At 37.9% G+C, this 27,588-nt stretch overlaps 1 protein-coding gene across 1 annotated transcript; it reads left to right on the top strand.

Annotated features, from left to right (window-relative positions):
• The first annotated feature begins 10,298 nt into the window (after positions 1-10,298).
• On the top strand, positions 10,299-27,339 carry NTS (neurotensin). The gene is made up of 4 exons (XM_013948000.2): positions 10,299-10,512; positions 14,466-14,527; positions 21,150-21,374; positions 23,493-27,339. Exons 1-4 carry the CDS (start codon positions 10,452-10,454, stop codon positions 23,637-23,639), a joined length of 495 nt encoding a protein of 164 aa, XP_013803454.1. The 5' UTR covers positions 10,299-10,451; the 3' UTR covers positions 23,640-27,339.
• The last annotated feature ends 249 nt before the right edge of the window (positions 27,340-27,588 follow it).

Raw genomic sequence — 27,588 nt, 5'->3', positions numbered from 1 at the left:
AAATATACACATTAATAGAACCTACAGAGGTAATATTTATTTTTCTCGTGGTTGCATTTCAAAAGGCTTTAGCTCAACTGAGCCCAGATTTGGATCATTATTTAGCTTTGGGTCATTATTTAATACTTGAAGAGAGCAATTCATTTTCTGGTAATTTAAGTAGATTTTACAGTATGTAGAAGCACTGACCTTTTCAACTGAAAGTGATTTTCAGAAAGAAATGAGATCTATTCCTCTAAGTGTGCTGTTGTCCACCGAGTGAGAACATTGTTTAGAGATGAACATCTGAAACAAATGCCCTGAGAGGTGTGCACTACGCCAGTCATTACAGAAGTAGTTCTCATGTTCTTCTTTAATGCCAGTCTCTGAGGTCTTGTTAGTGCCTGCACCCATTAAGTCTATCACTTTTGAACTTTACACCAAAATCACTCATGTTGCGTTCTTGATGTACGCTTCCAGTGTGCCTGTTCTCAGCTTCCTGCACAGAGAAAAAGACCTTCTCCAGATGTTGGCTTGCCTGTGGGCCAGGCATACATTAACATATAAGCCCTCTCCCCTTGCCAAATCCCAGCCCATGCACAGGAGATACTCAGACTTTACCTAACTGACAAAATACCTCAATCCCTGATGTCCGTTTTTGTGTGCAGGGCAAATAAAGGTTTACTTCCCTCAGATCCCATCTCATGTAGGGGAACATGGAAAGTGTCACAGATAATTCCACAGTTGCAGAAAGGTGCTGTTTCATAATCCTTTACTGGCATGCTGCCAGTTCCTGAATTACTTTTAAAGGAAATTAGTGCATCATGAACAATAACCCCTCCCCCCCTTCTAATATACAACATATGAAAATTTTAGGTTACAGCAGCATCTAAATCTTTCTCTCACTCCATTTCTTACAAAAAAAAAAAGAAAAAAAAAGGTTTCAGTAGGGTAGGAATCTGAATACGATGTAATACCTGGAGACAATTAAATACACATTTTTGGGTGCTTTTGTAAAGCTTTTGCATTGAAGCCAGTGGGAGTTTTGTCTGATCAAGGCCTTCTTGTACAAATGAACAACTGCAAATGTGTTAGGAAAGACTGATCTCTGGGACTGTGAATCACTGGTGTTTTGCCTTCTTTAGGGGAAAAAAAATAGCCCTCTTGAGACTGGTTGGTAATTCACATCCAGAAGAATTTCTTACTTTCATCCTAGCTGGAAAGCAGATTTACTGCACAGAACATTTACTTAAGAATAAACCTGTTGTTAACTTCAGAATAAAGCAATGCAAATAGCATCAAATTAAGACCCAAAAATGAAAAAAATGACAAAACTGTATTGTCTACTCTCTAACTAGGGCAGAATATATCCAGTGTATGTTTTAGTGCTTTGCCCATTTCAAATTTGCAGTAATATAATCAAAACTATCTTAGTCCTTTAGAAGCCTCGTTAGCTCTTTCACAGATTTAGTATTAGTTTGACCAAGGGACCAAGGGGACTATCAAAGAGACTTCAAGAGACTATCTAAAGAAAGATTTAGGAAGTTTTGACATACCCAAATGTTTATGACCCAAAATTCAAACTAAGAGATGGCATTCCAGGCCAGCAATCAGGAAAAATTTCAGAGAGCACAAAACCATGTGGGACACATGCCTGCATCTGTCAGAGCAAAAAGAGGAAGGAGATGGTTTATATATCAGAGAAGTGTATATCAACATAGCTTCTCCTGAAGATGATATTATCCTCGATTGAACTGGGGTAGAATTCCTCACAACTGGGCAGACTTGCCTCCTTTTAAAGGATTGTTTTTGTGGAACTCTTTTGTGCCTCTTGGACAAGTATATGTTTTTTTTTTCCTGGCTAATTTGTTAATTATCATTCCAGCAAGATAATTGCCAAAGACCTAGGCGCTCAAATTCTGCAGGATAATAGGAATATATTCTATTGGTTTTCTCCTCAGCCTGCTGGCTGCTAGTATCCTAATTCCTGACAAGCAGAATAAAGGGGATATTGTTACCTAATACAGGGATATAGATCCTGTGCTTTTGACTTAGTATTGCATCATGTCCAAATCCGCAAAGTTGTTTAGGTATTTAACTCCCACTGATTTTAACAGATAAGGATAATACTTTCATTATTTGAGCCTAACTCCCTAGTGCTAAGAGATGGAGCCCCTGAGGAGAGAGATCCCTGATTTTGACTATGGCTGACTGTGCAAGCCATGGTGGAGCCCTACCCATAAAAGAGGATCCAGGTGGTTGGGTACATAAGACCATGACAAGGTTGGTATACAATCAGCTACACAACCAAGAGGGGTATGATCTTGCAAGAAACTGCTTACATGGAAGCATAGATGCAAAAGCACAGGCACAGTGCTGCAGATATGAATGCCTTCTAGCAGAACTGTATGGGAGGGGGGAAAAAGCTGGAATTATTATTATACTTAGTGGAGAAGTGTCCTATTCTCTGTCTTTTGCATAAAGAAAATTACCCTTAGCATCCATGTATTATGCCCCTTGTACAAGGGCTCTAGGCTATGCTGCATTTGTGCTGGCATCTGCACACTGCAAACATTTCAAAACACAACCATAATCCCTATTCTGCTGAAGAAAAATGTACAGGAAGGACAAAGGATCACCCAGCACAAGCTATCTGATGAAGTTAGCATTGTATCTGAACTAGCCATTATAAACAAATGTGTGTGGCCATTAGCTAATGGCCAGCCCCTTACTTCTAGCATTTCTGTTTCTGAGAAACTTTGGAGGTGATTTTTAGAATGCTAAAGTTGGTCAGTGTTATCCTGTGTTTTCTGCTGAGGTCAATAAGAGTTGAACATCTGAAAACCAGAAGAAGGGTTAGGCAAATGTGTCTGCTACTTTAATGGAGGCCTCAGTCCATGATGCACATCCTTCTGCTGCAACTTTGGACTGTAGAGAGTAGGAGTTACCTGTACTTGCTGTACCTGTGTAAGCCTGCCACAGATAGCGTGCCAAACCTATTAAAGTTTTGAACTTCATTCCTTCTAAAACCCCCCTTAGCTCTATAGTGATGCTATCTAACATTATACTTTCTACATCATGACCTCAAACTACTGTTCCCACAGCAGAAGGACCCCGTCTGTGTAAACAAATCTTTTCCCTTTGATGTTATTTGTGGAACAAGGGTAGAGAGGTTCACCTCCAAAACCTTACCTTGCTTGTAAAGATATGGCCCTATGGAGTGAGATCACTGCAGCTACAACTCTGCCAAGCTGTCCTTCATTTGTTAGCCCTAACAGTGAATATCAAGCTGTCTCACCAGTTAGCAGTGAATATAGCTGGAGCACTTGTTCATCCAGGGAAGATGGGGGCAAAAGGGAGCGAAGAGGGAGAAAGACTGAAGTTCGCCTCTTTGCTCTAAATTTTTGTTCCTGATTTTCAAGTCTCTATTTTGCCTAAATCAAAAATGTGAAATGTCCAGGGCACCACCAGGCAAATTTCATGCTCTTTAAACCTACTTTTAACCTTTGACTCTTAACATATTTTCAGTTAATGCCTAATCTTACTCCCAAAGTATCCCACTGAAATCAAGAGAAGAAATCCAGGCCTCACTCTTTAAATCAGCAACTCACATTCCTCAATGTGTGTAAATGAAATGTTCCAGATGCAGACAAATTTGATTTTTAGCATTTGAGTCATGCTACCCATCTTCTTAAAATTAGACATGTACGGAGGTGTTTGCAGGACTGGGGCTACATCATCTAGTGATGGGTCTCAATTAAACATGGCTCCAGCAGTACAAACCAATGCACCAGAGGGGAGGTTTGAAGCTGAGATCATGTCTGCAGCAGAAGCTACTGCTGGCATCAGTGCATTAATCTGGGCTGTGAGCTCTTGGTGCTAGCTGAATCCCCTAGTTTACTTTCGGTTATGGCAGCGAAATTGTCCTCTTGCCAGCCTGGCATGTTTCCGTTCGGAGGAAGAGGGGAAGCGAGAGAGAGGAGTGAGCAAACCAAGGCTTGACATGGTTATGGTGTGGATGGCAATTGCAGATGTGGTACTACCAGCATGAGACCTGGCTAAGAGGGTGCACTGCTCTGGAGGGTTTTGATAGGGAGTAGGGGTAAAGGCTGTAGTTCTTCAGTATTTCTTGTGACAAGCCTTTCCAGTCAAAACAAGGCTGGTATAAACTGCCCCAGATTAGAAACATTTTTCTCCAGACCAGTATGTATTTATAACCTGAATTTTAGTTTAGACATGGCATTAGTTAATTAATGTTTCTAAAGCACTGAAATTGAAAGGTATTATGTAAATGCAAAATACTCTTCTGATGCAAAGCCTGATTTTATTTTTCAGAAAGACTGCTTTATTTCTTGTCAGCTCTGTTTTTGCTTATATTGTAAATGATTGGTTGCCTGTGTTTGCTGTTGTAACATGTATTCTTACTACCACGCTGTCTTTCTTTATTGGGATGTCTGCTTTTCAATCTCCAAGGAATTTCTCAAATGCTATACATGCAAATTTCAGTTCACAGATGTGCAAATAACATAGATGCCTTCCATCCCTCATAGGTAAAAGGTTTAGAAGTTGCAGAGAAGGTGTATATTTGGAATGTGCATGTTGGCACAGTACTAAAACCACAGCTCTTTGAATTCATAGTTTGCTTCTGAAGATAACTCCTAAACCAATGATTTTTAAATGGTCTACTTATAAATGGTCAAACCAAGCACCTTGTTTATGAAGCATAAATTTAAATAAAACTAGTGCTTCTGCCCTGCTTAATGAACCTTTCTGAAGAAAGAAGATAAGAAAAAATAACTATCAAATTGAATAAAGAAAATACTTGTACGAACTGAGGCAGTGATTCTTAATCTTTTCTCATGTTACAGTAGAAGAACTGTGGAAGACAGGCCATGACTCCTGAGACTCCCTTTTCTAGAAACAGAAGGAGGAGGATACTGGTAGTTAGGACTCCCTAAACCGGTTATGGGCTCCTAGCAAGAACACATACCTGGCAAAATTAGGGTCTCAGCATAATCTCACTGATTTACAATCATAATAACATGTTGCCTCTCTCTGTGCACACAGGAAATATTCTAAGTATTTTTAGCTCAAAATCTTTTCATGACTGTGTGACTTCTAAATAACTAGTTAAAGTGAAATCGTCTCTTGGATACAAAGGAAATAACAGCACGATTATTTAAAAAAAACTTGTGAAGGTGGTAGGAAAGACAAAATAGAATGTTTTCAAGAGTTTTAGTGTGGAGTCCACATTCTACTTATGTAACATAATTAAACCAGTGTAATGTGAGAGTGCATATTGCCTGCCTGCAGTTATAATGTTCCAGGGAAAACTGAAGAATAATTGCAGCCAAAATCCAAATATCATAGGAAAGAGATAGTCACCCCTCTGAGTTCAGACTGATTTCATTTCACTCTTTTAGGAATTGCAGATTATCATCATTGTTATCTGCTCAGTCCAACCATAATATTATTAAAGCAAGAATTTTGCAACTTGTAATTATATCAGTTTAACATAGAATTTCAAAGCATGACCTCTCTGGTGAACAGTGGATTACATGAATATGCAATCTTTAACAAAGTTGTATCAGGCTGTTCACCCAAGTCCATTGTATATGTTATATCCTGGAACTTAAATTAGAAAATGTATAGCTCACTGGAGACAGATGAAAAATTAAGTTAGGTATTTGGGAAAAATGTGTAATCAGAGAAATGAGAAAGATGCAGTCTGGTCTGGGAATCCACTTTGGAGAGGTGAAAGTGAGCAGGAGGTGTCCAAAGCATAACTCCCATGACACACTGTGGTGGCATTTCTAAACTGCAATGTTTGCCTTCTCAGGCAAAAGGATTCTAGTGCAAGAAAAATGAATGGAAAGTGAGTATAGGAGGAAAGTTTTTTTTTTTTTTAATGCCCAAAGGGGACATTTTAAATGGCCTTCTTTATCCAAAATCACTTTTCCTAATTTCCTAAACAATTTCCAAACAGATATACATACATATATATATATATAAAAGTATATGTATGACCATAAGGTTCACAACATTAGTAACTTTAACTGTATGTTCTGTAGTTGCATACATACTATATTTGCTTTATTGTAATGGCAGGACAGAACCTGTTTTGTCAGGAGAAGAATTAGGAATTTCAAAGTCCTGAAAATCTAATACCTAATCTGTGCTTTTGTGGAGAAAAAAAAAAAAAAGTGTTCAAAAGAAGAAATGATCCTTCAGGTTAATCTGTTGAGATGCCACTTAAAAATCTTTGAGAATCATGATCCCCTGGGGTACTGAGATGTTACTACCATTTCAAGTGTCAGAGCTTCAAGAAAAGAAGCCTTGCCAAGCATGTAGTCCTCATATGTAGAGTCTACACAGAACGCCAGTTTCACAGTTTCAGACTCCTGAACTTAAAAACACACCGAAATACCTCTGTAGCCATTAGATGTCCAAGAGGCTTCTGCTGATGTGCAGCTCCTTTCAAAATGTGACATAGATTCACTGCATATTAAGAAATATTACTGATTCAGATAGCAATGTGGTTGTTTATGCTTTTTCTAAAACAGAACATTCTTGCACATAATGCAGTTGCCTCCTCAGGGTTTCCTTGCAGAGCACAACCTCTGGAAATTTTAGAAATTGAAAGACACAGAGCGATGAAAGGAAATCAGATTTGAAGTAGAGCAGATGCCTAACATTTTTCTTAGGAATGGCCAGGCATGTTAAGGATCAACTCCCCTTACCTTTAAGCTGCTTCTGTTCTCCCCTGCAGCACAACTGATCTCCAGGATCTGACTTAGGATTTTCAGAAGGTAAACACAGCATCAATGCCTGAAAGTCACTGTCCTGACCAAACAGAACAAAAACCCTAGATATATATTTTGAGCTCAGAGAAAGAGACACGGAGGACTTGCAATGCCTTGGAAATTCAGCTACAGTGTGTGACTATGCTTTATGCTTTAAATATGTTTTGAATACCCTTTCCTGTCTGTCCTGCTGCTTTGCTGGAGCTTATTGTCCCTCAAGCAGACATGATAGAAATGAACTTGACTCACCAAAATTTTCTTCCCAGCATATTAACCTAAACTGTTGATAGTCAAGCTGGTGTAGGAGTAAAATAGCTTAAATCACCACAACTAAATTCAAATTTGACATTGTGAGTCAGCATCTTGAGCCACAGTTTGGTGTTTAAAACTTCTTGCTGACTTCTTCCAGGACGATTCCTCTTCCAGGTGCCAAACTTCTATACCTGCAGCAAGGTCTGGCTACAAAACAATTTCATGGAAAATTCTCAGACAACATTAGTATATTTACTGACAAGACTTCAGCAGCTTCAGTCTTCAGCAGCTTCAGCCTTCCATTTGTTCTCACTGTGTTTATTTCTGGTCCCAATCCATAAGACTTTGCCAACTGGAGAATCAACTGTTCTTTATTATAGTCTCCAGTACCTGCTATTACAGGATAATTAGCAATTTTTTTTCCCTTCTGTTTTGTGATTACAGCTTTTGTGTTTGGTGTCATCCATATGTTATGATAGTAGTTTCGTGTTCCAATGACCAGGTAAATGGAGGTAAATTCATGTATCTGTTCTTTCATGGATCGGCCATTTGCCTGAGTGTTTTCTTATCTTCAGATGCGTCACAGTTGAGATTGGAGCTGATGAGTGGGCCTGGACAGGCTGTTTAAACCATGTGTTGAGGGCAAGTAAAGATAGACTGAGATTCCCACACTGACATCCACCAACAAAGAACTGTACATGTTTTCTCTAGCTTGAGAAATACTAAAAAAAAAGGAAAAAAAGAAGAAAAAAAGACACAAACACAAAGAGAAAGAGATCTGAGAATACTTTTTTTTTTTTCCTTATTAAATCTTCTCTGGAGTATGTTCCTTTGCAAGATAAACCCTTTTTGTGAGGAAAAATGTGATATGAAGACATCTTGGAGAAGTCAAGATGATTTGGGGAATGCACTGTAAAAACGGTTAAAATTCCTAGTATGTAAATATTAATGGAGCAGCAGAAGATAGCACAAGTGCAGGAAAGAGCTGGAAAAAAGTAAATAAAGGAGTAACTGGGGAGTAGAAGACAGTTCTATTCTATTGAGAAAAAAACATAATTGCTTGATGGTCTGAGCTCAGTCGTGCCTGATCCAGGGCACTTGAAGATAATATGTCAAGAACTTTGAAGATGATGAGAAAGCAAAGAATATTTTGAACACTGAATTTTCTGCTTCGTCATTTTCCAAGAAAAGGGTAAAAACAGAGCAATGATAAAAAAGATTATGGGCCATAACATACCATAAATTCATCCCCTTGGAATCACTAATAACTGGAATCCCAGGATTAAAAAAAAAAAAAGCAATAATTAGGTGATCACAGATTTTAATGGTAGGGAAATTGACAATTACTGTCTTCCTGAGGAAAAAATAACCCATCATTCCTATAAATTCCAGTTACATAAGAATATGGGCAATTACACTACTGAAGAAATCTGTGACAGAGAGTAGGCACTAGAAAATATCTATGAGATATGATTCTCATTCATAGAGCTTTCTGAACTGCAGAACACCCGCAGAGCAAAATCAGCTGCAGATTGGTCTTTTCACATCATGGAAATAATAGAAAATAGGACTAGAGGGGAGTGTGAGTGGCCAGCTAATCTAACCTCCGTGCTAAGGCAGATGAGCTATAGCTAAAACTTTCTGGCAGACTAGCAGAGCCTGTACAATGTGATTTTTGTTTTTTAATCCCTGCTTAATAAAGCAGAAAGACATATTCCCAATAGTATGCAAAAATCTGTGTTCTCAAGACATCTAAAACCACAGCCCTGTACTAAATTTTGTTCTTGTTTATATTTATTCGAGCATAAAACAAAAGAACTTCCAAATTTCAATTTTGCTCTGCTGCAAATGTTGATTCGGGGAGGAAGGAGATCAGTTAATTAAACTTTTCTCACTCTGTGTTTTCCACGGCAGGACTTTGAAAAGTCTGTGTGTTTCCTGTTTCTGTGGCATCTATTTCAGTGTTTCATATACAGGCACAGAGAACACAGGAGGAAAACAGAACTCATCACTGCCATCACTCACATTTGCTCTTTGTTTTTCAAACGAAACTTTCTGCAGTGAAGACGACAGAAGAATCTACTATTCAGCGAGTGTGTTCCTGCTATATGTGGCATGTGCATCAGCCCTGAAATGTATTCACCGAGATCAAAATGTTCCGCATTGTAATATGTGCATTCAACAGATGGAGCATTTGTCCGGATCTGAGAAAAATCACACTAAAAGCAGTACAGCGATGGAGGCTGACGCCAGCCTTCAGCTTTACACGTATATACTCACACATTAAATACTACTCTGCCCTACCCTCTCCTTCGGATCATTTTCGCTTTTTTTTTTTTTTTTTTTTTGCGACCGGGATCCAGGAGAGCCCATACCAGATTTTGAGTGTCCTGCGGAGTAGGGCGGGCAGCGAAGAGTGGGGAGCGGCGGCCCCCCGCCGCCTCCCGGGGCAGCGCCGGCCGCTGCCGCCGCCCTGCCTTGCGCCTCGCCTGTCGGCTCCCCCGCGTGTTTCACTGTGTCTTAAGCCCGGGATGCTGCTCACGAAGTCAGGTCCGTATTAGTTGTGGAGGAAAAAAATAATAATAGTAAAAAAAATCCTACTAGTGTTGTAAAATACAACTGGAAAAAGTAAATTTTGCGGGAATGCCCTGGAGCAGCTCGCACACTCCCGAAGCAATAGCTGGCTGATAGACGGCGTGCGCTCCTCGGGGGTAACGGAGTCGCGCCGTGCCAGGTGTTATAATTTGCTGTGCATCGGGGAAAAATCTTGAGCGGACGGCTCTGCCGTTAGCTCTGCTGGAGGCTCCGCGTCCTCCGCGCCGCGGTTCGCCCCGATTTTCCCCGAGCCGGGAGGAAAGGGAAAACCGACGGAGAGGACCGGAGAGGACTGCGGCGCTGCGCGCAGGGCTCCCCCCCCGCCGCGCACCGGCTGTCCGAGCAACTACTTTTAAAATATATATATAAATAAATACAATAACGCTTTTCGGGGCTAGAGGAGCGTCGCCTTTCGGCACGTCCCGCTCCGGCCACGCAGGGCGGTGGTGTGCGTGCGGGGCCACGGAGCCGCTGCGCGCCCCCACGCGGGGCTCCGCGCACCCCCCCCCCCCTTCCGCGGGTCTCCGCGTGCGTCAGGCGGCGAATGGCGGCGGAGGCGGAGGAGAAGGAGGAGGAGGAGGAGGAGGAGGAGGAGGAGGGAGGGCGCTTCCTCAGGAGGCGCTGGCGGCGCTGCCGTGACATCACCCCGCGGCTTATATAGTTGGGGAAGGGTCCGGGCGCCCCGCATGGTCCCGGCAGCCGCCCGCGGGAGGCAGCGCAGCGCAGCGGCCGCGCTGTCTCCGCGTGTCTCTCTCTCTGTGTCTCTCTGTCCGTCTCTCCCTAGGATTTATGGACTTGCCCTGCTAGCGGCGGCGCGGCAGGATGAGAGCCCAGCTGGTGTGCGTGGCGCTGCTGGCCTTGGCCGCCTGCAGCCTCTGCTCAGGTAAGACCCGGACCCTGCGGTTCGCCAGTTCCTTCAGACAGCATCGGAGACGGCATCAGTACCATGCTTGTTGCTGTAGACTAGTCATAGAGAAACATGTACCGGTGTAGACCACTTACTTAACTACACGCAATGCTCCCTCATACGTGATTTATTGAACACCACCTAATTCCAAACTGTCATAGAAATTACAATTTCTACAGCCCCTATGAATACCTGCGGTAATACAAATCATCATGATTATATGTCCACTTTTTCAGGTTTACATCAGACCCCTTTAGTTACCCGAAATACAGTTTAGGATTCTGGAAAAAAATTGCTATCAAGTGTTTTGAAATGATGACAAAAAATGCTGAACTAGATGCAGATCATGCAATAGGAAGCTCAATATAAGTGTGTTACTATTACAAGAATAATTGTTTTAGAAACTTGAAAAAGAGGACTATGTATTAAAATGTGTTGCTTGCTCCCTTGGAAAATGACACAGCTAAGTTTGTGTGTGTGTGTGTGTGTGTGTGTATGACAAAAAAGATAGTTTAGTGGTAATTAAACATGTTTGTACACATACAGACACAGACCAGGTGTCATAGAAACAAAGGTTTTGAAAGAAAGGTTTCAAAACCCAATCTTACTAACTTGCAAATTACTCTAATTTTTAACTCCACGAAATTTAGAAGAGTAAATATACAGGTATCTTCACTATTCAGGAGGATTCACGAGTTCATAATTCTCCCTTTAGATGAAAGTTTCCAGTGTGTATTCTGCAGAAGAAAAATGTAACGCACATAATGCCTGTGTTTTATATTCATCACAGTTCAAATATAATTATTCTATGTGTTTTAGAGAGCCTGTAGTCTTAGTGACAGTGCTGAATATTTATCATTCTCTCCTCATATATCTAAAGCTTTTTTAAATGAAGACATGGCTAGTATTTTCAGTAAAGAATATTTGACTCTGCTGTTTGTAGAGCCTGACTGAAAACCCATTAAGGTCAAAGGTTTAAGTGTAAACTAAAATAGCCTCATAAAAAAGAAACAAAATTGTATGTATAATTGACATGATGTTTCATTTACTTGAAATTTGAAATCATATTTAAATGAGAAATGCCATTGGAAGGGCCGAGTCAGTTTTAATTAATATGGACAATTATGTTGTAAAGAAAATGATCATTCAGTTTAATTTTCTTTTGAAAATGCTTGCCCTCAGGGGAAGGTGTGTTCTTATGGAATTTAACTATTCTTGTAGAATGCAGATATATCAATAGAAACATTATTTCTTGTCAATAAGTACTGAATGATCAAGAGGACAGCAAAGTGTGTGGATTTTCTGTCGATATGAACAATAACATATAATCAGACTTTTTATTCAGTGCTTTCTGAGAGTCTGTTCTTTTCATGCTTTTACCTCCTCCTCTGCCTTTCAGTCCTATTTTATCTCTGTGTGCTCCTGTCTGAATAGACACCCAAGCTTTGCTTCCTTCTTCACTCTAGGAAGCTGGAACAGTCTCCTAAGTAATGTTCTCCAGGATGCGTAATCAAAACATTTCTTAATACCTAAGTATTCAGTGTAGCATTCCACTTCCACAGCTATCTTCCATCCCCTATGGCATTTCAAAACCCAGGTGCTAAGCAGACGCACGTCTTTTCGTTGTCCCCAGCTGGTGTGACCCAGGACATACACCACAAATAAGGATGCCGTCCACATGGGCAGCTCCCCTATTCCCAGCAGCTGCTGCTGTCACTGGTAGAAATTAGGCTGAGCAGATCTGACACTGCTTGTACGGCTTCTGTTAGTGGTAAAGTGGTTAAGAAATTAGATAACATTGACAACAGGTAGTGCTGAAATGGAAAGCATTAGATGAGAGAGAAGTTGCTAGTGACTTTCTGTAATACTGATCTATTCAATATTTTCAATAGCGACCTCAAAGCAAAAAGGAAGAGCAAGAAATTGTAGTATTCTTATAACACAAAGGTGAACAAGAGCATCCGTAGAGAGGAAGATTGTCGTAACACATGGAAGTTTTTGATGACTTCAATAATGAAAACAGTGCCACAGTACAAAATGCAGTAGCTTGGGAAATAATAGAAGTGTCTATTAAAAACTCCCTTTAACAGAAGCACACCTGTTGGAAGTGTTTGAGGAGATATAGGACTTGGTCATACTTGCTGACATCAGCCTTATTAAGAGATACTAAGGTTTTTCAACCATAAAAGGCAAGTAAAATCCTAAAATGTGCCAGAGAGTTCTTTGCTGTAGCTAGTGGTAAGCATTAGGCATTAAGGTAGTTAAGTCCTGAGACTTCTCATCTGGAGTATACTGTACAATTATTCAGATTACATCAGGCACAGAGGAAGGCCATTCTGAGAACTTGGGAAATAGGTGGTCTGTTATATGAGAGGAGACCATGTGAGAGACAGAGTCTAATAGCTCTAGGCATAACCTTGCAGTGATGTATCTATGTGGTTTCCAGGGGAATGGCTTATTCGCAAAAGCTTGGGGTAAAGGCACGGTGATGTTGCGTTTGTTTGGTAACCACCATGTGAATACACCCTAAAAATCTAAGCTGGGAATGGCTATGATTGCTCTCAAAAAATATGCGAGTTGGGTAAAAACTAGAAATAGAAAACTACCAGTAGTAATGAAGGAGGTTATATACTAGCCACGAATAAATTTGTAATTAGAAAGAAATCAGGCTTGAAATGAGAAGATGGTGAATAACTGTTGATGGTTTGCAGGAATTCCCCAAAGAAGAAGTGTGAGGGGAAAAGATAATCTTAATTATTAAGATGGAACACGATCAATTTTTAAAAAACATTATAATGATTGGTGTCCTGTGCTAGCAGAAATCTAGTATGGACTAGCACGGACTTATAACAAAGTCCCTTTCAGTCCCATGTTCCTGTGGAAGTTAGTAAGATACCATGGTGATGACTCCAAAATTAAGGAACAGGCAGAATCTCTCCGCAGATTATGTGGATGTTACATACTAATAACATGGATCATTTTAATGAAACAGAGATTTGGCTTGTATTAACATGGAATAGATGTTGCTTTAGTTTTGGTTTAAATGCAAGTGTATTGTTGGGTCTGGACTGCCAGTACTCTGGGGAAGATAAAGCCTAAACGGAACTTTGTTTCAGCAGAAGGTTTAACTGATTTCTGTATATAGCTCGTCTTTGAGTTGTGATTGCTGTTACATTTTCAAAGCAACAGCTCTTCCTTGTGCTTATGTACAGCCCAAAGCAGAAATGTTTTTGACTGTTTTTTTTTCAAGAGTTACATTGCCCTATTCACCAAATCACAGATCTTGCAGATGCACTGAGCTATTAAAAGTCAATTAAATTAGTAAATAAAATCCTAAGGATTTCAGTTAGAATACTTTATTTTTGTGTATACATTGCAAGAGCTTGTATACCAAACTCTGGTCTATCTCAAACCCCTCATCAGTAAAATTATTCTTCATTTATCCAACTAAATTTTGTAAAGTACTCATAACTTACATTAATCTAATTTCTTAGTTGCTACTTAAGGAATATTCTTTAAAAATAAATATTAAAAGGCTTCTTCTAAAGTTAGCAAATATGACAAATAGTAATTATGAAAATCATACTGATTTTGAATGAAAAATATCACGAAAGTTTTTTTTTAATGAACTGACTGCAGATTTGTGGGCCTTTTTAACAGTGAATTGAAATTACTGAATCTTTCTATTCACGTCAATGTGCTTTATCAAGCTTCAAAAAGGCAGCGAGTTTCCATTTTAAAATAATAGTTTTATCTTCTGCTGCAATTACCTAAAGCCTCTTCACAGTCAGTCCCTTTAGATCACATTGCTACGCTTTTATCTATCATTTGTTTGAAAACTCATTGATGTGCCTAAATTCTGTGTGCTGAATTCAAATGTCTGTGATTTATGATAAAATAATAAGCATATGTTTCTGATTTATTCCCAGATTCAGAAGAGGAAATGAAAGTATTAGAAGCAGATTTATTGACCAATATGTATACATCAAAGGTAATTATTTTTCCTCCTTTAGCTGATGGGCAGAGAGCAAATAAATTCTCATTACAAACCTAGAAGTCTCTGTACAAAGTAATAACCTATGGTCTAGACCTAAATGTTCAGTGATAGACATTACTTTGGGACAAAATTTTCTTTTAGTTCAAAGGAAATTTAAAGGTGTTGATGTGACACACACACAGTGTCCCTCACTCGTAACACCGGTACTTTCATTAAACTGTCAAAACTGTGTTATGTGCAGAGATGTAAAGTTATATGAGGAAATGTGTTTCCAATAAGATTATGTCTGATGAAAGCTAAATTAACCTTGAGTCAAATCCATAAATGAAATTTTTATGCAGAACTTTTTCTATATGCATATAAAATTAATAGTCATAAAACAAAAGCTGTTCTGCATATGCTGATTTTGGTTTAGGAATTTCTTCATAGAGTACAAGAACATGGGGACATGACTATGAAACTATTAATCTGGTAAACAACATTTTCTTGACAAGAGGCCAAACTGTGAGTGATGTATATGTTGTTTATTACAAATAGACAAAAGTTCAGTTCCAAGCTTATATTCACGTAGGTGAAGCAGCAAGTGTTGAACATACGTATTGGACAGGTTGACAGAGAAACGCTTTCTCAACACTTCTATTTTTCACAAACGAACTAAGAAATATATACTTGTCTAATATTTCTTCAGCAACATATTAAAAAATAAATCCTGAAATGAGTTTCAAGGGCTTAAGGTGGAATGCTTTAACTCTTTGTTCTAGTGATGTTCAACTGTTGCTTAATTTCAGTGGAAAATGAAATGATATTTTCATGACAATTTAAAAAAAAAAAAAAGAATTTTCTAAGTCAATGACTAGATGAAGGTTAAGGATAAAGCCTTCCTGGAAGACTTCTTCTGTATTTTCGATATTTGCTTATATGTGAACTTTTTTGCAATATCCTTTGAACAGTCTAGAATAAGAAATCAGCCTGGAAGAGATGTTGTTTTGATCTTATGTGGTAGTTCTTAGGTCCTCATGTTCTTTATTCGTGTGGTATTTGGCCTTAGATGCCAAACCAACCTGATTGCCACTTGCTTCTCTAATGAGGAGAAGGACTTAAATGAGATTCTTTTCCAGAGATAAATGCAAATGTAGGGGGCTGACAAAAACAGTTCTTCCTCCGAGTGCCAAAGCTTAATATGCCCTGGGGGAAAACCCTGAAGCTAGTGATATTTTTCCTACTGACGTTAGTGGAATTGTGACTCCGACTCCCACTTCTGTCTCTTCTTCTCTCTCAGCACACAGCACAATCTCTGAACGAGTTTCATACCAGATAACTGAGAATGCACAAATATAGTGCTACAGTTGATAATGTAAAGATGTTTGCCATCTACTATTACATATTGTGTTGCATCAGGTGATTTGCTGTTTGACCTCGTAATGGTATATATGATAAGTTGTGACCCCTGAAGTTCATAGCAGCAGTGGATAGATGGTACTGACATCATTGTTTTAATTCTGGGAGTTAATGTTTTTAATCTCCATTTAAAATTCATTAGTGTAACATATATTGTTTCTTGGCATCAAAGTAAGGCATAGTGGAATTACTAAAAAGGTGTATAATACTGTGCCTACAAGGGATGTACCACTATTCCATTCATTACTGAAATGACGAATTCTTTTTCATTTTTTCTATTGCCATCTGCTGGTTTGTAACCTTCATTAGAACAAAACTATGTTTCTGCTAACCACGTAGAGAAATACTGGAAGTGTGAGAGCCAAATTTAGGGATGCTACACATTTTAAATGGATTGTTGTGTGCCTGGGTCTGGTTCCAGTTGAGGACGATCACTGTTAAACTGCATTTATTGTTTTTGGCATGGACTTGGTAATCAACATCAAGGGAAATCCAGCTAATTTAAACTTTAAGGTTTGCACCTCTAAGATGGGGGAACGAACGAACGAACGAACGAACAATGTGGTTATGAAAGCCCAGATCTAAAAATGCAGCAAAATGGGTTATCACTTGTGGTTCCTGGTATGTGCCTGAGAATTCTTCATGAGTGGGCACTTGTGAAGTATAGTGTCAAGGCTATAGCAGGTGTTCTGAACTACAGCACTCATCTTTTGCAGCATTCAGGAGTCTATCCAGTATTATGGAAAGAGTTACCATATGGCTGCTTATGACTTCACAGACTGTTGTGTAGTGTCTGATGGCCTTTTAAAAACTACTCTTTAGAGTCATCCATGTTCTGAAACACTCTCCATTCCTAAAGAAGTTACCAAGCTTACCATGATGTCTTCAGCATTTAATACAGTTTATCACCCTTCCCTGCTCTTACATCTCAAAGAAGATAAAAGGATCAAACATGTCCCTAAAATACTTTATTTGTCTTTCCTCTAAGATAAAATCCAAAGAGCTGTTTGGAAGATCTGATAAGACAACACAATCTGAAGTGTTTCAAATACACAGATAACTATCTGTTATCTCTCTCTTTTGCATCAAATAACTATCTCTATTCCCAGCTCCCAAAATGCTCAGCTGAACTCAGACAAGGCTGAGATAATGCCAGCTTAAAAAGGAAAGGAAAGGAAAAGTTTTTTGAAGGACGTCATCACTAGGATATACTCTGTCTTTGGGAGCCCCACTCTCACATTAAATTATTCTGAAGTCTTGGACCCTTTCAGTTTCTTATTGTTCCAGGATGCCTATTCCTGACTGGATAAGCCTAGTCTACCTTGTCAGACACAGGCTAGGTTACTAGCTCTCTAAGAGCTCCTGACTTCCTAACTCAGTCACTGAATACAAATTCATTACATTTACAGTATATACCATGGAAAGACTTCTGCTGTAACAGCACTCAGTGCTATATCTACTTAAAGACAGAGACTATTTTATTATTATTTTTATTGTCACATGCCAAGCAAAGTTCAACTACTGTTCTGAAAAGCAACCATAGAAGCGCATAGGTAAAGACAGTGCAGACCTGCTGACTTAATAGTTTATACTGTTGAACATCACAGATATCCTCCAGGATACTTACTACCAGAGTTATCTGAGCACCCTCTATGTCATTACCCATTGTGGAAAAAGAAGTGGACCCTCCCTCTTATTCTATGTAAATGAATTTGTGAAACAAAACTAAGTAAAAGGCAGTGCCCTAGGAAAGGCACCATAAAAAGCCTTTGGTTCTCTGCATTGTGGTATCTCTAGCATTTTGTAAGCAGTCAGAGTGTTTTACCTATCCCTTAGTTACCTTGAATTTTACTTGATTTTGAATCTGTTTCATCTGCTTTTGCTGCATAAAGACAAAAATATAAAAAACAGAGAACTGTTTTTTTTTCTAGAAATTTTAACATTTGGGAAGTATTAATTTTGACACAAAATATATTAATACACAGACTGTATCAATAAGGTATCTAGGGGTATCATTCAGCCAGAAATGGAAAGAAAAAGGTAGTATATATGTTATAACTTGGGATTATCTTTAGTCCTTCATTTGTCAAATCAATTGTCAAAGAAGGAAATGTTATTCTCCAGCTCATTTCAGTTTCTTTGTCCAGTATAAATTATCTTTCAAAATATATAAAAGGTGTGGGAAGCCATATTTCTGAGTCTTATTTCAGGATAATGTTCATCAATGGAAACACATGCATGATATTCGCTTCATGAATTTTTCAGCATTAATAATTTTTAAGATCAGATTCATAATGCAGTCTCTTTTGTTCTATCAAATCACTCCTAGATTTTTTTCAAGTTAATCTTCAAAAAATTAGTTCTGTCTCAGATATAGGTTTCTTGAGCTCTTTCACAGTTATTTTCCAAAACATATCTTGAACAACTGTAGTTGGTATTGCTTAGGCCTGGGTGGCAAATATATCACATATTGAAAAAGAACCTGAACATTTGGGTTATAGTCATCTAAAACTGTATTTCTGCAGACTCCTTTAGGATATTCACCTTAGATATTTCATATAGCCTATAAAACAGAGCTTCCTGATTTTAATGCTTACTGTGATAATGAAGTAGAGTAGAATAGTAACATGACTGCTCTGTTCAGTGTCTGGGCATGACCTGGAGAGATCCATATTCGGTTAAGAAATTATTTCACTCTTGACTAAAATTTTTAAAGCATTACAGCCTCATTTTGTGAGCTGGCAGCAGTGCAAATCAGAAGTAGGTGCACCCAAGTAAAAATACTTTGAAGTGATGTATGCATGGTATTAACGGGAATTAGACTCACTTTACCAATGAGGTATGCGTTGCAGACAGCATCGCAAGGTCTGGTTATTAGATTTTTTTTCCCCCAAATTAGTAAGTAACAGCTATGATAAATTTCACCTAACTGGAGGCTGTTATTTTGCTAATGTATACAGAAAAAGTTCTTTTAAACAAAGACATGCAGCAAGCTAACGTAAAATAGTTAAATTTAGATCAAAAAGATTCTATAAATTATGTAGGAAGGCCTAACAAATTTCCCAAACCTCTCCTCTTCTCTCCCATTCCCATCCACCTGAATAATCTCAGTTTTACCTTGGAACTCTCACTTGCTCATGTGGCACTGCTTCTAGATCTAATTCTTTATTACAAGTTAGCTAGAGAAGTGCTAACTCACATTTCTTTCATATACCATGGCTTGAGAAAATACCAAGGCGTTGGAAAAGCTTCCTCATTTGGCAGGAGAAAATCCATTCTTTTTATATTTCACACATATTTTAAAACATACCAAAGATCTTTAAATTGCAGTGGACACTTGCTCTTTTTGCTAATCTAACTTCTGCTAATTAAGTTAGGTGTTCTGTAAAGAGGTTAATTTTGTTTTGAACCTGTCACATCTTTTCAAATAATTCAACAGACTGATTGTGGCATCTGGAAGGGACAATAGATGAGCCCAAACTAAACAATGCAGAAACAATTTCAAGCTTTTGAATAAAATTTAGGATGTAGTTTCTTTTTACCCTCAAAACAAAATACCGTTTTTTTGAGTCATGCTGTCAGGAATCTGAGAATGCATGGTGATTTTATTAAAAGACTAAATTGCTGTCATTTAGAAACCCATGTGTATATTGAGTAAAGATTATGGTCAAAAGGGAATTTCTTGCAAGTAATACTATTAGTGATGTTAGTTTCTTGTTTCTTCCTCACTTCTCTGTATTCTCTTTCTCTTTCCTCAAAAAAAAAAAAGTAAATAATGACCAACATGCATAAATCTTGCATAGAATACCTCTTTGTTAGGAAGGTGCCTTAAAGAAACACCAGATTGTAGGACTGTTTAATGATAAGCTAAGTAAACACCACATCCACACTCTTTTTTAATGATGTTGTCACTAAGTAAAAGGCAATGTCTGTATTACTGTAATACATATATATAACTTTGTACATCCAGGAAAAGAAACAACAACCACATTTCAATTCCTGGGTGAAGTGTGAGCCTAATGTGTTCAGCAGAGAAACACTTGCCAGTTATAAATAGGAATTTACTATTTGGCTTTTGATTGGAGTCTGCTCTGTCACCAATTCTAGTTCAAGGAAACTAATTTCTGTACTCATCAACAAAAGGAATAAAATTTGAAAGAAATGATTAATAGTGGGAGAACAAAGAAAATGGCAAAGCAAGCTAAGCATGAAAACAGTGAGTGAGGGAATTAGGTTTTCCACTTGATTTTTTCTACTGATAATCAAAACTAAATAAAACTACTGCTACAACTGCTTGGAAAAAAACATATATATGGAAAAGTAAAAATGTTTCTTTTGAGCATTTTCCAAATGAAAATTTTTGGATTTTTGGATTGAAAAGCTATTTTCTGTTTTTTTAAGAGGTTTTAAAAGTGAAATAGCTCCTAAATAAGACAAGCTATTGGATCGAGCAAAATTTGGGTCAAACCATGCTGAAATGTCTCAATTTATTTCTGTCTTTCTGTAACACCTCTGAACATTCCACTGGGGACCACCCAAATACAGCTGGTCTCAGTTTTTCAGTCTAGCCCCCAATCAGAAATCCACTATCTGCACAACTTTGCTCCATCTTCATCTAAGCCTGTAGACCTTAGATTCTCATCTCTCAGGCTTGTTACTCTCCAGGATCCAAAACTCCCGGGGCTTTCAGATTCCATAACTTCAGACCCAGCCTCATCAGACAGATTGCCCTGAAGCAGGGACTCCGTTCATTTTCTCAGGGAATTTTGAAATGACTGGCATTGTTCTGAACTGGGGAGGAGTGCCTAGTTAACCACAGGCATCTAGCTTGGAATCCAGTACTGGGAATTTGTCCAGTACGCTTGAATCATTGTCCTCATTTACACCTGTGAATTTATATTATATTAATTTCCATCAGTGCTTTTGCTTGCACCTGTGCAATGAGTATGAAATGCTACCATTCTAGTTTGGTAGTGCTTTACTTTTTCATCCTGTATATCTACCTGGGAGTAAGGCAGAGGGGAAGCAGACTCAGTATGTTTAATAAATGAGTTGTCCTAATTTCAGCACACTCTAATTACTGACTTAAAGTTGGGCAGATGAAAAGGACTTCAAACAAACAAACTTGCTCCTACCAAAATGTTTGACCATCTTACATTATTATTAAAAACAAAACAAAAATTGCAAAGCATTAACTAATGGGCATTTGTATTTTCAGGTTAACAGAGCAAAACTTCCTTACTGGAAAATGACTCTGCTAAACGTCTGCAATCTTATCAACAACATAAACAACCAGGTGGGGGAAACAGCAGAGGTAGATGAAGAAGATCTCATTTCAGGAAGACAGTTTCCTGCTGCTGTGGATGGCTTCAGCTTGGAAGCAATGCTGACAGTATATCAACTTCAGAAAGTTTGCCACAGCAGAGCCTTTCAGCACTGGGAGGTAAAACAAATGGTCACAAATAATGTTTCAACTACTATTACACTCTTAGGCTTTATTTATCTTTCTAGTGATCTTTTAAAATCCATATCCTATGGGTTCTTCCAAACCTCAGGTGTTCTTGGCTTAAATCACCCCTCCTCACATTATTCAAGCTTTCTTTCCCTTGTTAGCTTGTTGATACTCTCTAATATCTATTATGTCTTAACACGGTCTTATCAAAAGGGTTGTGAGTTAATGTAGTTTCTGAAGATCTAAGTGTCTCTTTTGGATGAGAACCAATGGGGATAAATGTGAAATATTCTTAACTACATAATTTCTCCACTCTTTGTAACCATTCCAAAGAACCAAACAAACACATGAAAATGAACTCTGTGCCAGAACACAAAGTTAATATCTGCTTAATAGAAGAGAAATTACTGCAGATTTATTCAGGCATAGCTAAATGTAGGCAGGGTTTCTAAAAACTATTTCAAGGACTTAATGCAAACTGGATTCAAAACGCATGGACATATGTACATGTATACATATAATTTTACTGGGTACTCTGGGCTCCTTACCACTTCTGGGAAACCAGCAGCAGGGGAACTCCTGCTTCTCTATTCGCCCGCTCCTTAAGAGGACCTTGGAATTTGTCACTGTGTGTATATGAGATCACTGGTCCTAAACAGTGTTTTATAGTCCATCTGTGGTGTTTATCTTACTGTCATGATCACATGGAGGCACACTGAGTAGAATCCACCTGCATTGTTGCATATTGCCTTAGGAGTTGCTTGGGGTAGGGGAAAAAAGATATCATGCCACTACCCACTTTCCAGCAAACACAGTTTCTTCAGCTATACTAGGTTCATGGGCGGTCTGCTGAATCTTCATCCCTTTTATTTGCCGAAATACGGCTCTGGATTTTAAGGCTTCTGTCTCAATACTTTGTATCTGCTGGGATTGCCCATACAAAAGTCTGTAGCATCTTTGAGAACGTGAGTTTTCGGAGGATCCTCTTCATTAGTGCATTTAATGCTGAAAAGGAGATGCCATAGTCCTGACCATACACAACAGCACTTGTGACTTAACCACAGTTCCTTATTTTGCAGTCCCATCACCTTTTGTGATAGCTGAGAATCATCACTTTCAACAGTAGCATGCAGTAGCATGTGAAGTTTAAAAAGTAACGATATTCCTCTCTCAGCTTAGGAGTAAGGTTATGAAGTGCAAAGATTTATACAACAAAAGGAGAAGAGATGGAGCCAGAGGGAGAGAGATTGAAGACGTCTTGAAATAAACAATATATGTAATGAGACAAGTTCTTGTGATCTTATTCATCCAGGATTGACTCCAAGTCTGCTGAAACTATGAATCTTTTCATTAATTTCAATGAAAAGTTTAGATGACTACTCATTTATTGAGTAATTAAGTGAGTAATAGAGTTTTATTGTTTAGGGAAACACTGAGGTGAGTATAAAAATGGTTTTAGTTTAATGCCTTTCAGTTAGGTAGTAGGATTGTATTTGACCATGGAAGAATGTGGTAATAGAATGGATGAACTCTTAATAGATAAACCAAGAACTAATATGAACCAAACACTTTAAAAACTCCAAATAAAACTCAAAACACAGTTATATAACATCTTTTGGTTGACCAAATTTTGACTTTCTTGTGCTTTATTTAATTATTTCTTTTACACATTTTTTATTTTTTAGTTGTAGGAAGTTGCAGATAATAACTACTGGTCAAAAGCTGAAGCCAGGAAGCAGTGAGTGTTTTAGGAGTTTTTTAAGCTAAATAAAAGTTTATAGAATGACAATTGTCAGGAAGTTTTCACTGAAGTTTGGGTTCTTGTCCAAGAAGGACATACCAGTTTCTAGTGAAAACCAACACTCCCATTGATAACAGTGGAATTTAAATATCACCTCTGTAGGACTCAGCTCATCTTTAGCCTGATCTTAGTTTAGTGTTTGGGATTTTTTGTTTGTTTGTTTTTGTTGTTGAAGTTATTATGGTAAAGATTTTTCCTTATGGGAGATACTAAGACAAATTTTATAAAACTCTCTAGGAATTGTTAATTTTCATTACCAAAAAACCCCAAACCCCAGATACCATGGTGTCTCTTCTTACATCCTACAGCTACTTCAGCAAGATGCTTTTGATCTAGAGAATTCAAGCCAAGATAAGGAAATAATGAAGAGGAAAAATCCCTATATTCTGAAACGGCAGCTACATGTGAACAAAGCTAGAAGACCATACATACTCAAGAGAAGTTCATATTACTGATGCAGCGGAAGAAAACTATGTATATTTAGTTTATAGGTAACTGTGCATTATGGTTATCTTATTCAAATCTAAAATCATACTTGTGTGAAAATATACTATGGAAAATCATCAAGATGATAACATAACTGTGTCTTTTTTGCAATTGTTGTTTCTTGAATGTGATTTTTTCCTACTTGAGATTAATTGGACCAATACATTTGCAAATAAATCTAGTTTCTAAGCATGATGTATTGTACACAACTGAGATTTCAATATATTTGTTACAATATAGTACTCTTTCTCTGTTTTATAAAGCACACCAACATACACCAAGTAAATTGATACTGTCCGTAAACCCTATGGAGAATCTTACAATTTCTTAATGGAACATCTCAAACCCATGCATGCATGTGAGTTTTTGTGTAATACACTAGTCAGAACTGCCATAATTTTCTCTATATTGGCCCTTTTAAATTATTAGGGATTAGGTCTAAGTAAGGGAGGAAATAGTATGAACTGACTATTAACTATTGTCTGGCAATTTCAGATTTCATATTGTAGATGAATTTAACTTCTTGATTCCTAGTTTACTGCTCAAGGGTCATAATTTAAGAAAACCATACACTAATAAGACTTTAAAAAAGTATGCTAGTGTGAACAAAGCCTGATGCACTTCCGAATCTTGTCTATCGTTGATTAAATGAGGAAAACAGTTTAGTAAGTCAGGAAAACAATTTATGATGTTTATCTAATTCATGTATACTTAAAGAAAAAACTTTTTAAAGACAAAAAATAAAAGCTGATTCACACTTGTGTGGTGTCACTGGAAAAGTCACAAAACATTTCTAGTATGAGAAGTACGAACATTCTGGAAAAAAAATATTTAGAAGAGGAACTAATGCTAGAACATTTGAAACTTGTTATTGAAAGGCATTTCCCTTCCGTCCCTCTAAAAAATTAGAATAACAATGGGCAGTTTCAGGAGTTGAAGACAACCTTGCAAGTCCATCCAAAGGTGAAGATCCCAGCATGGAATAAAAAGTTTATAAGCCATAAAAACTCTGGTGCCATCTGCAACTCACACATTTTCCAGCTCTGTGTCTCTGATCCCTATACCAGACTTGGACTCTCAAGGCTCCAAGGCTCTGGTCTGGAAGAAGACAGTTTGAAAGAACTGGGGGGACCCCAAAACAGTCAGAATAGGTAGATAGTCCATGATCCAGGAGGCAACAAAGGGGATCAGACAGGCTGCTTTTGAAACCCTGAGTGTTTTCTGTTTGAGATCTTTACTCACAGCACTTCTGCTCTAGCAAGTTGCTAGAAAAAAAACATAATTCCAAATCCTCTAACAGATGAGATTTTCTGTCAATTACTATTAAGCATATGCAGGGATACACATATAAAAAGCATATCCATATCAGTGGTTATACTAACTTTGTTACACAGGAGGGATGGTTTTGTGCTGTAAAATGTATTTTCATTACATTAAAGCTAATCCTACTTCCCTTCCTCACTGCAAATGTTATTAATCAGTTTATTTGTTAAATAGCCACTAAATGCATGCATTCACAAGATGTAACTGAGCATGCACTAATTACTATAATAATCATTATAGTTCAAAAACAGCAAAGTACTTAAGCACATTAGATCTCAATGGTTTAAATGCTTAATGTGCTTAAGGGCTTTTCTTAAATAAGATTCTAGTAGATTCATAGCCCTTTAACTTTTTAATGAAACCGTTGTAGAATTAGACTGGAGACACAGTGTGCTCTCAAGTAGCTAAGAAACACTCCTCTTTCCTACAAAACTGCAAGCTTCATAGTCCTATTATGGACATTTTAAATTCTAAATTACCTGTTCTGAAATAACAAAGCAGAATAGAGTTTGTTCAAAAATTCACTGCTATTAAAATATGAGAAAAAAAATGGAGACTTCAGCTCACTATGTACTACGCAACATGGACACACACAAAAAAAGAAATAGGCTGTCACGATCTATTTCTCTGCATGTTCAGTCTGAGTACAGGAGTTAAAAGAATGTAGGGTATGGTAATAGGAGTATCATCTGAGAAAGAATGTTAAAACTTTCAAAAAAATGCAGGCATCCATATTTCATTTTGCAGATGATTTAGATATTCAGGGTGACGGCCGAAGGATCTCAAATGATGTTCTTTAAGTGTTCCACCCTTATCTAGTGCTCTGCCCTTTAATTCAAATTTATCCTGAAAGTGGCTGTGTGCTAGTTCCTTGCAATGTAGAGTTAACAGATTAACCAGGTTATCTGATTGAAAATGGCTTAAATGGCTTACTTTCATTAGACTGTGAATCTGGTCAGCTACTGTGTGTCACTGGAGGAGACATATCTTAAAATGTGGTAGGAGGTAGCCTGTTAAGTTGTCCCCCAGCCTTTGATGGAGATGTTCAGGGAGCTGACAGAGGAGTGAGTCATCTAGAGTGAGAGAAAGTCCTAACTAGACAAGGAAGCAAAATCTGTAATTGTGGAATGGTCAGTAAAGATACAATAGCTAGAGATGGTATTTCAGATTAAAATGCAATCATTGGTGAACAACAAGCACAACAGCACAAAATTGCTGGAGAATACACAAAAGCCATACTATTAACCCAGATAAACAATGTTGTAAAGTGGCATTTTGATATCTGAGGGACCCTCATTGTCCTGAAACCTCCTTTCACTTCTAGGTATTTCTACCTCCTGTTGACCTCATTGCTGTCAATTGCAGCCATTCTTCGGCCCTTATTTTGGATAATAGCTGCAAAAAATAGGCAGGTTTATACATATTTGCCCCTATTCAGCATATTCTTTCAGTGAGATCCTTAGGGTGTGTGTCTTGGCTATGTCTGCGCATTGCCTGTAAAATCAATGCTGTATTTGCAACAGCTATGGGTGATGAATGAACTTCAGGTCAGAGAAGGCCCCCACAATATGTAAAGCTCTGTAAATTCAGACAGCTTTTTTCTTTTTTTTCCCCCCAGTTCATAACTGCCTTAAGTTTAAAAATGTTGTTTTGAAGGCCATTAACTCAGATTGTCATCTTGGCTATTAGAAACATCTCTTGAAACGGACAATTTTGTTTTAAAAAGGCAATTACTGAGAGATTTGCTGCCTTTCTCTGTCTCCACAGAGGAACCCATTTTTTCTACATAGTCCATTGCTGATCTTCATATGAAGATGATATAATGAAGGTGAATAGATGAATAATTATACCAATTATTCACATAATTTACATTTAATTCTTTCTCATACTCCTCAAATATTGGATATTGTCATATGGAGAAGCTGCATAAACCTCTAAGCTATTTCTAATGTAGAATTAAAATTAACAGAAATTTAAACTGATTTCATATGATTTTTTTGAATAATTATTCTCTACAGTCTCACAAAGCCCCTATACATGAAAAGCAAAGCATAGAAAAATGAATACTTTTAGAACCTCTTAAGAATATGTTTGTTAGCTATTCTTTGAAAGGAAACAGATTAAAAAGTAATATTCATTGTTCTCAGGTTTTAATATGTGGTGATAAAATAAATCTTCAGCTTTTTTGAGTCTTGCTTGTGACATATTATAATATTTGCTGTTTTCATTCTTTTGTAACATAGGTCTAAACTATGTTGTAGGTTGCTGGGAAGAGTTTATGGCTGTGGTGTAAACAGAGTGCATGGATTGTGGAGTTTTGCAGATTAAAAGAGACAAGTGATTTAATTTTGCAATCTGTGATTGTTGCTGTGGCTCATATTCTGCTCTTACCTAACCCACACCTGAGTCATTATAACCTGGTCTCAATCTCTATTCTCCCAAGGTTAGTTTTCAATTTGCACCATGCTGTATCAAATTGAAGATACAAGCCACCACTATAATACTTGCATGTAGGAGGGCAGAAACAGGAGTAGGTCCTTCTGAAGTTCTCCAGGGTTCCAGATTGATCAGTGATGTTCTCCTCATCCAAAATAT

This window comes from Apteryx mantelli, chromosome 1 (assembly GCF_036417845.1).
Source record: "Apteryx mantelli isolate bAptMan1 chromosome 1, bAptMan1.hap1, whole genome shotgun sequence".
NCBI lineage: Eukaryota > Metazoa > Chordata > Aves > Apterygiformes > Apterygidae > Apteryx > Apteryx mantelli.
This window is presented reverse-complemented; position numbering and strand designations above follow the sequence as displayed.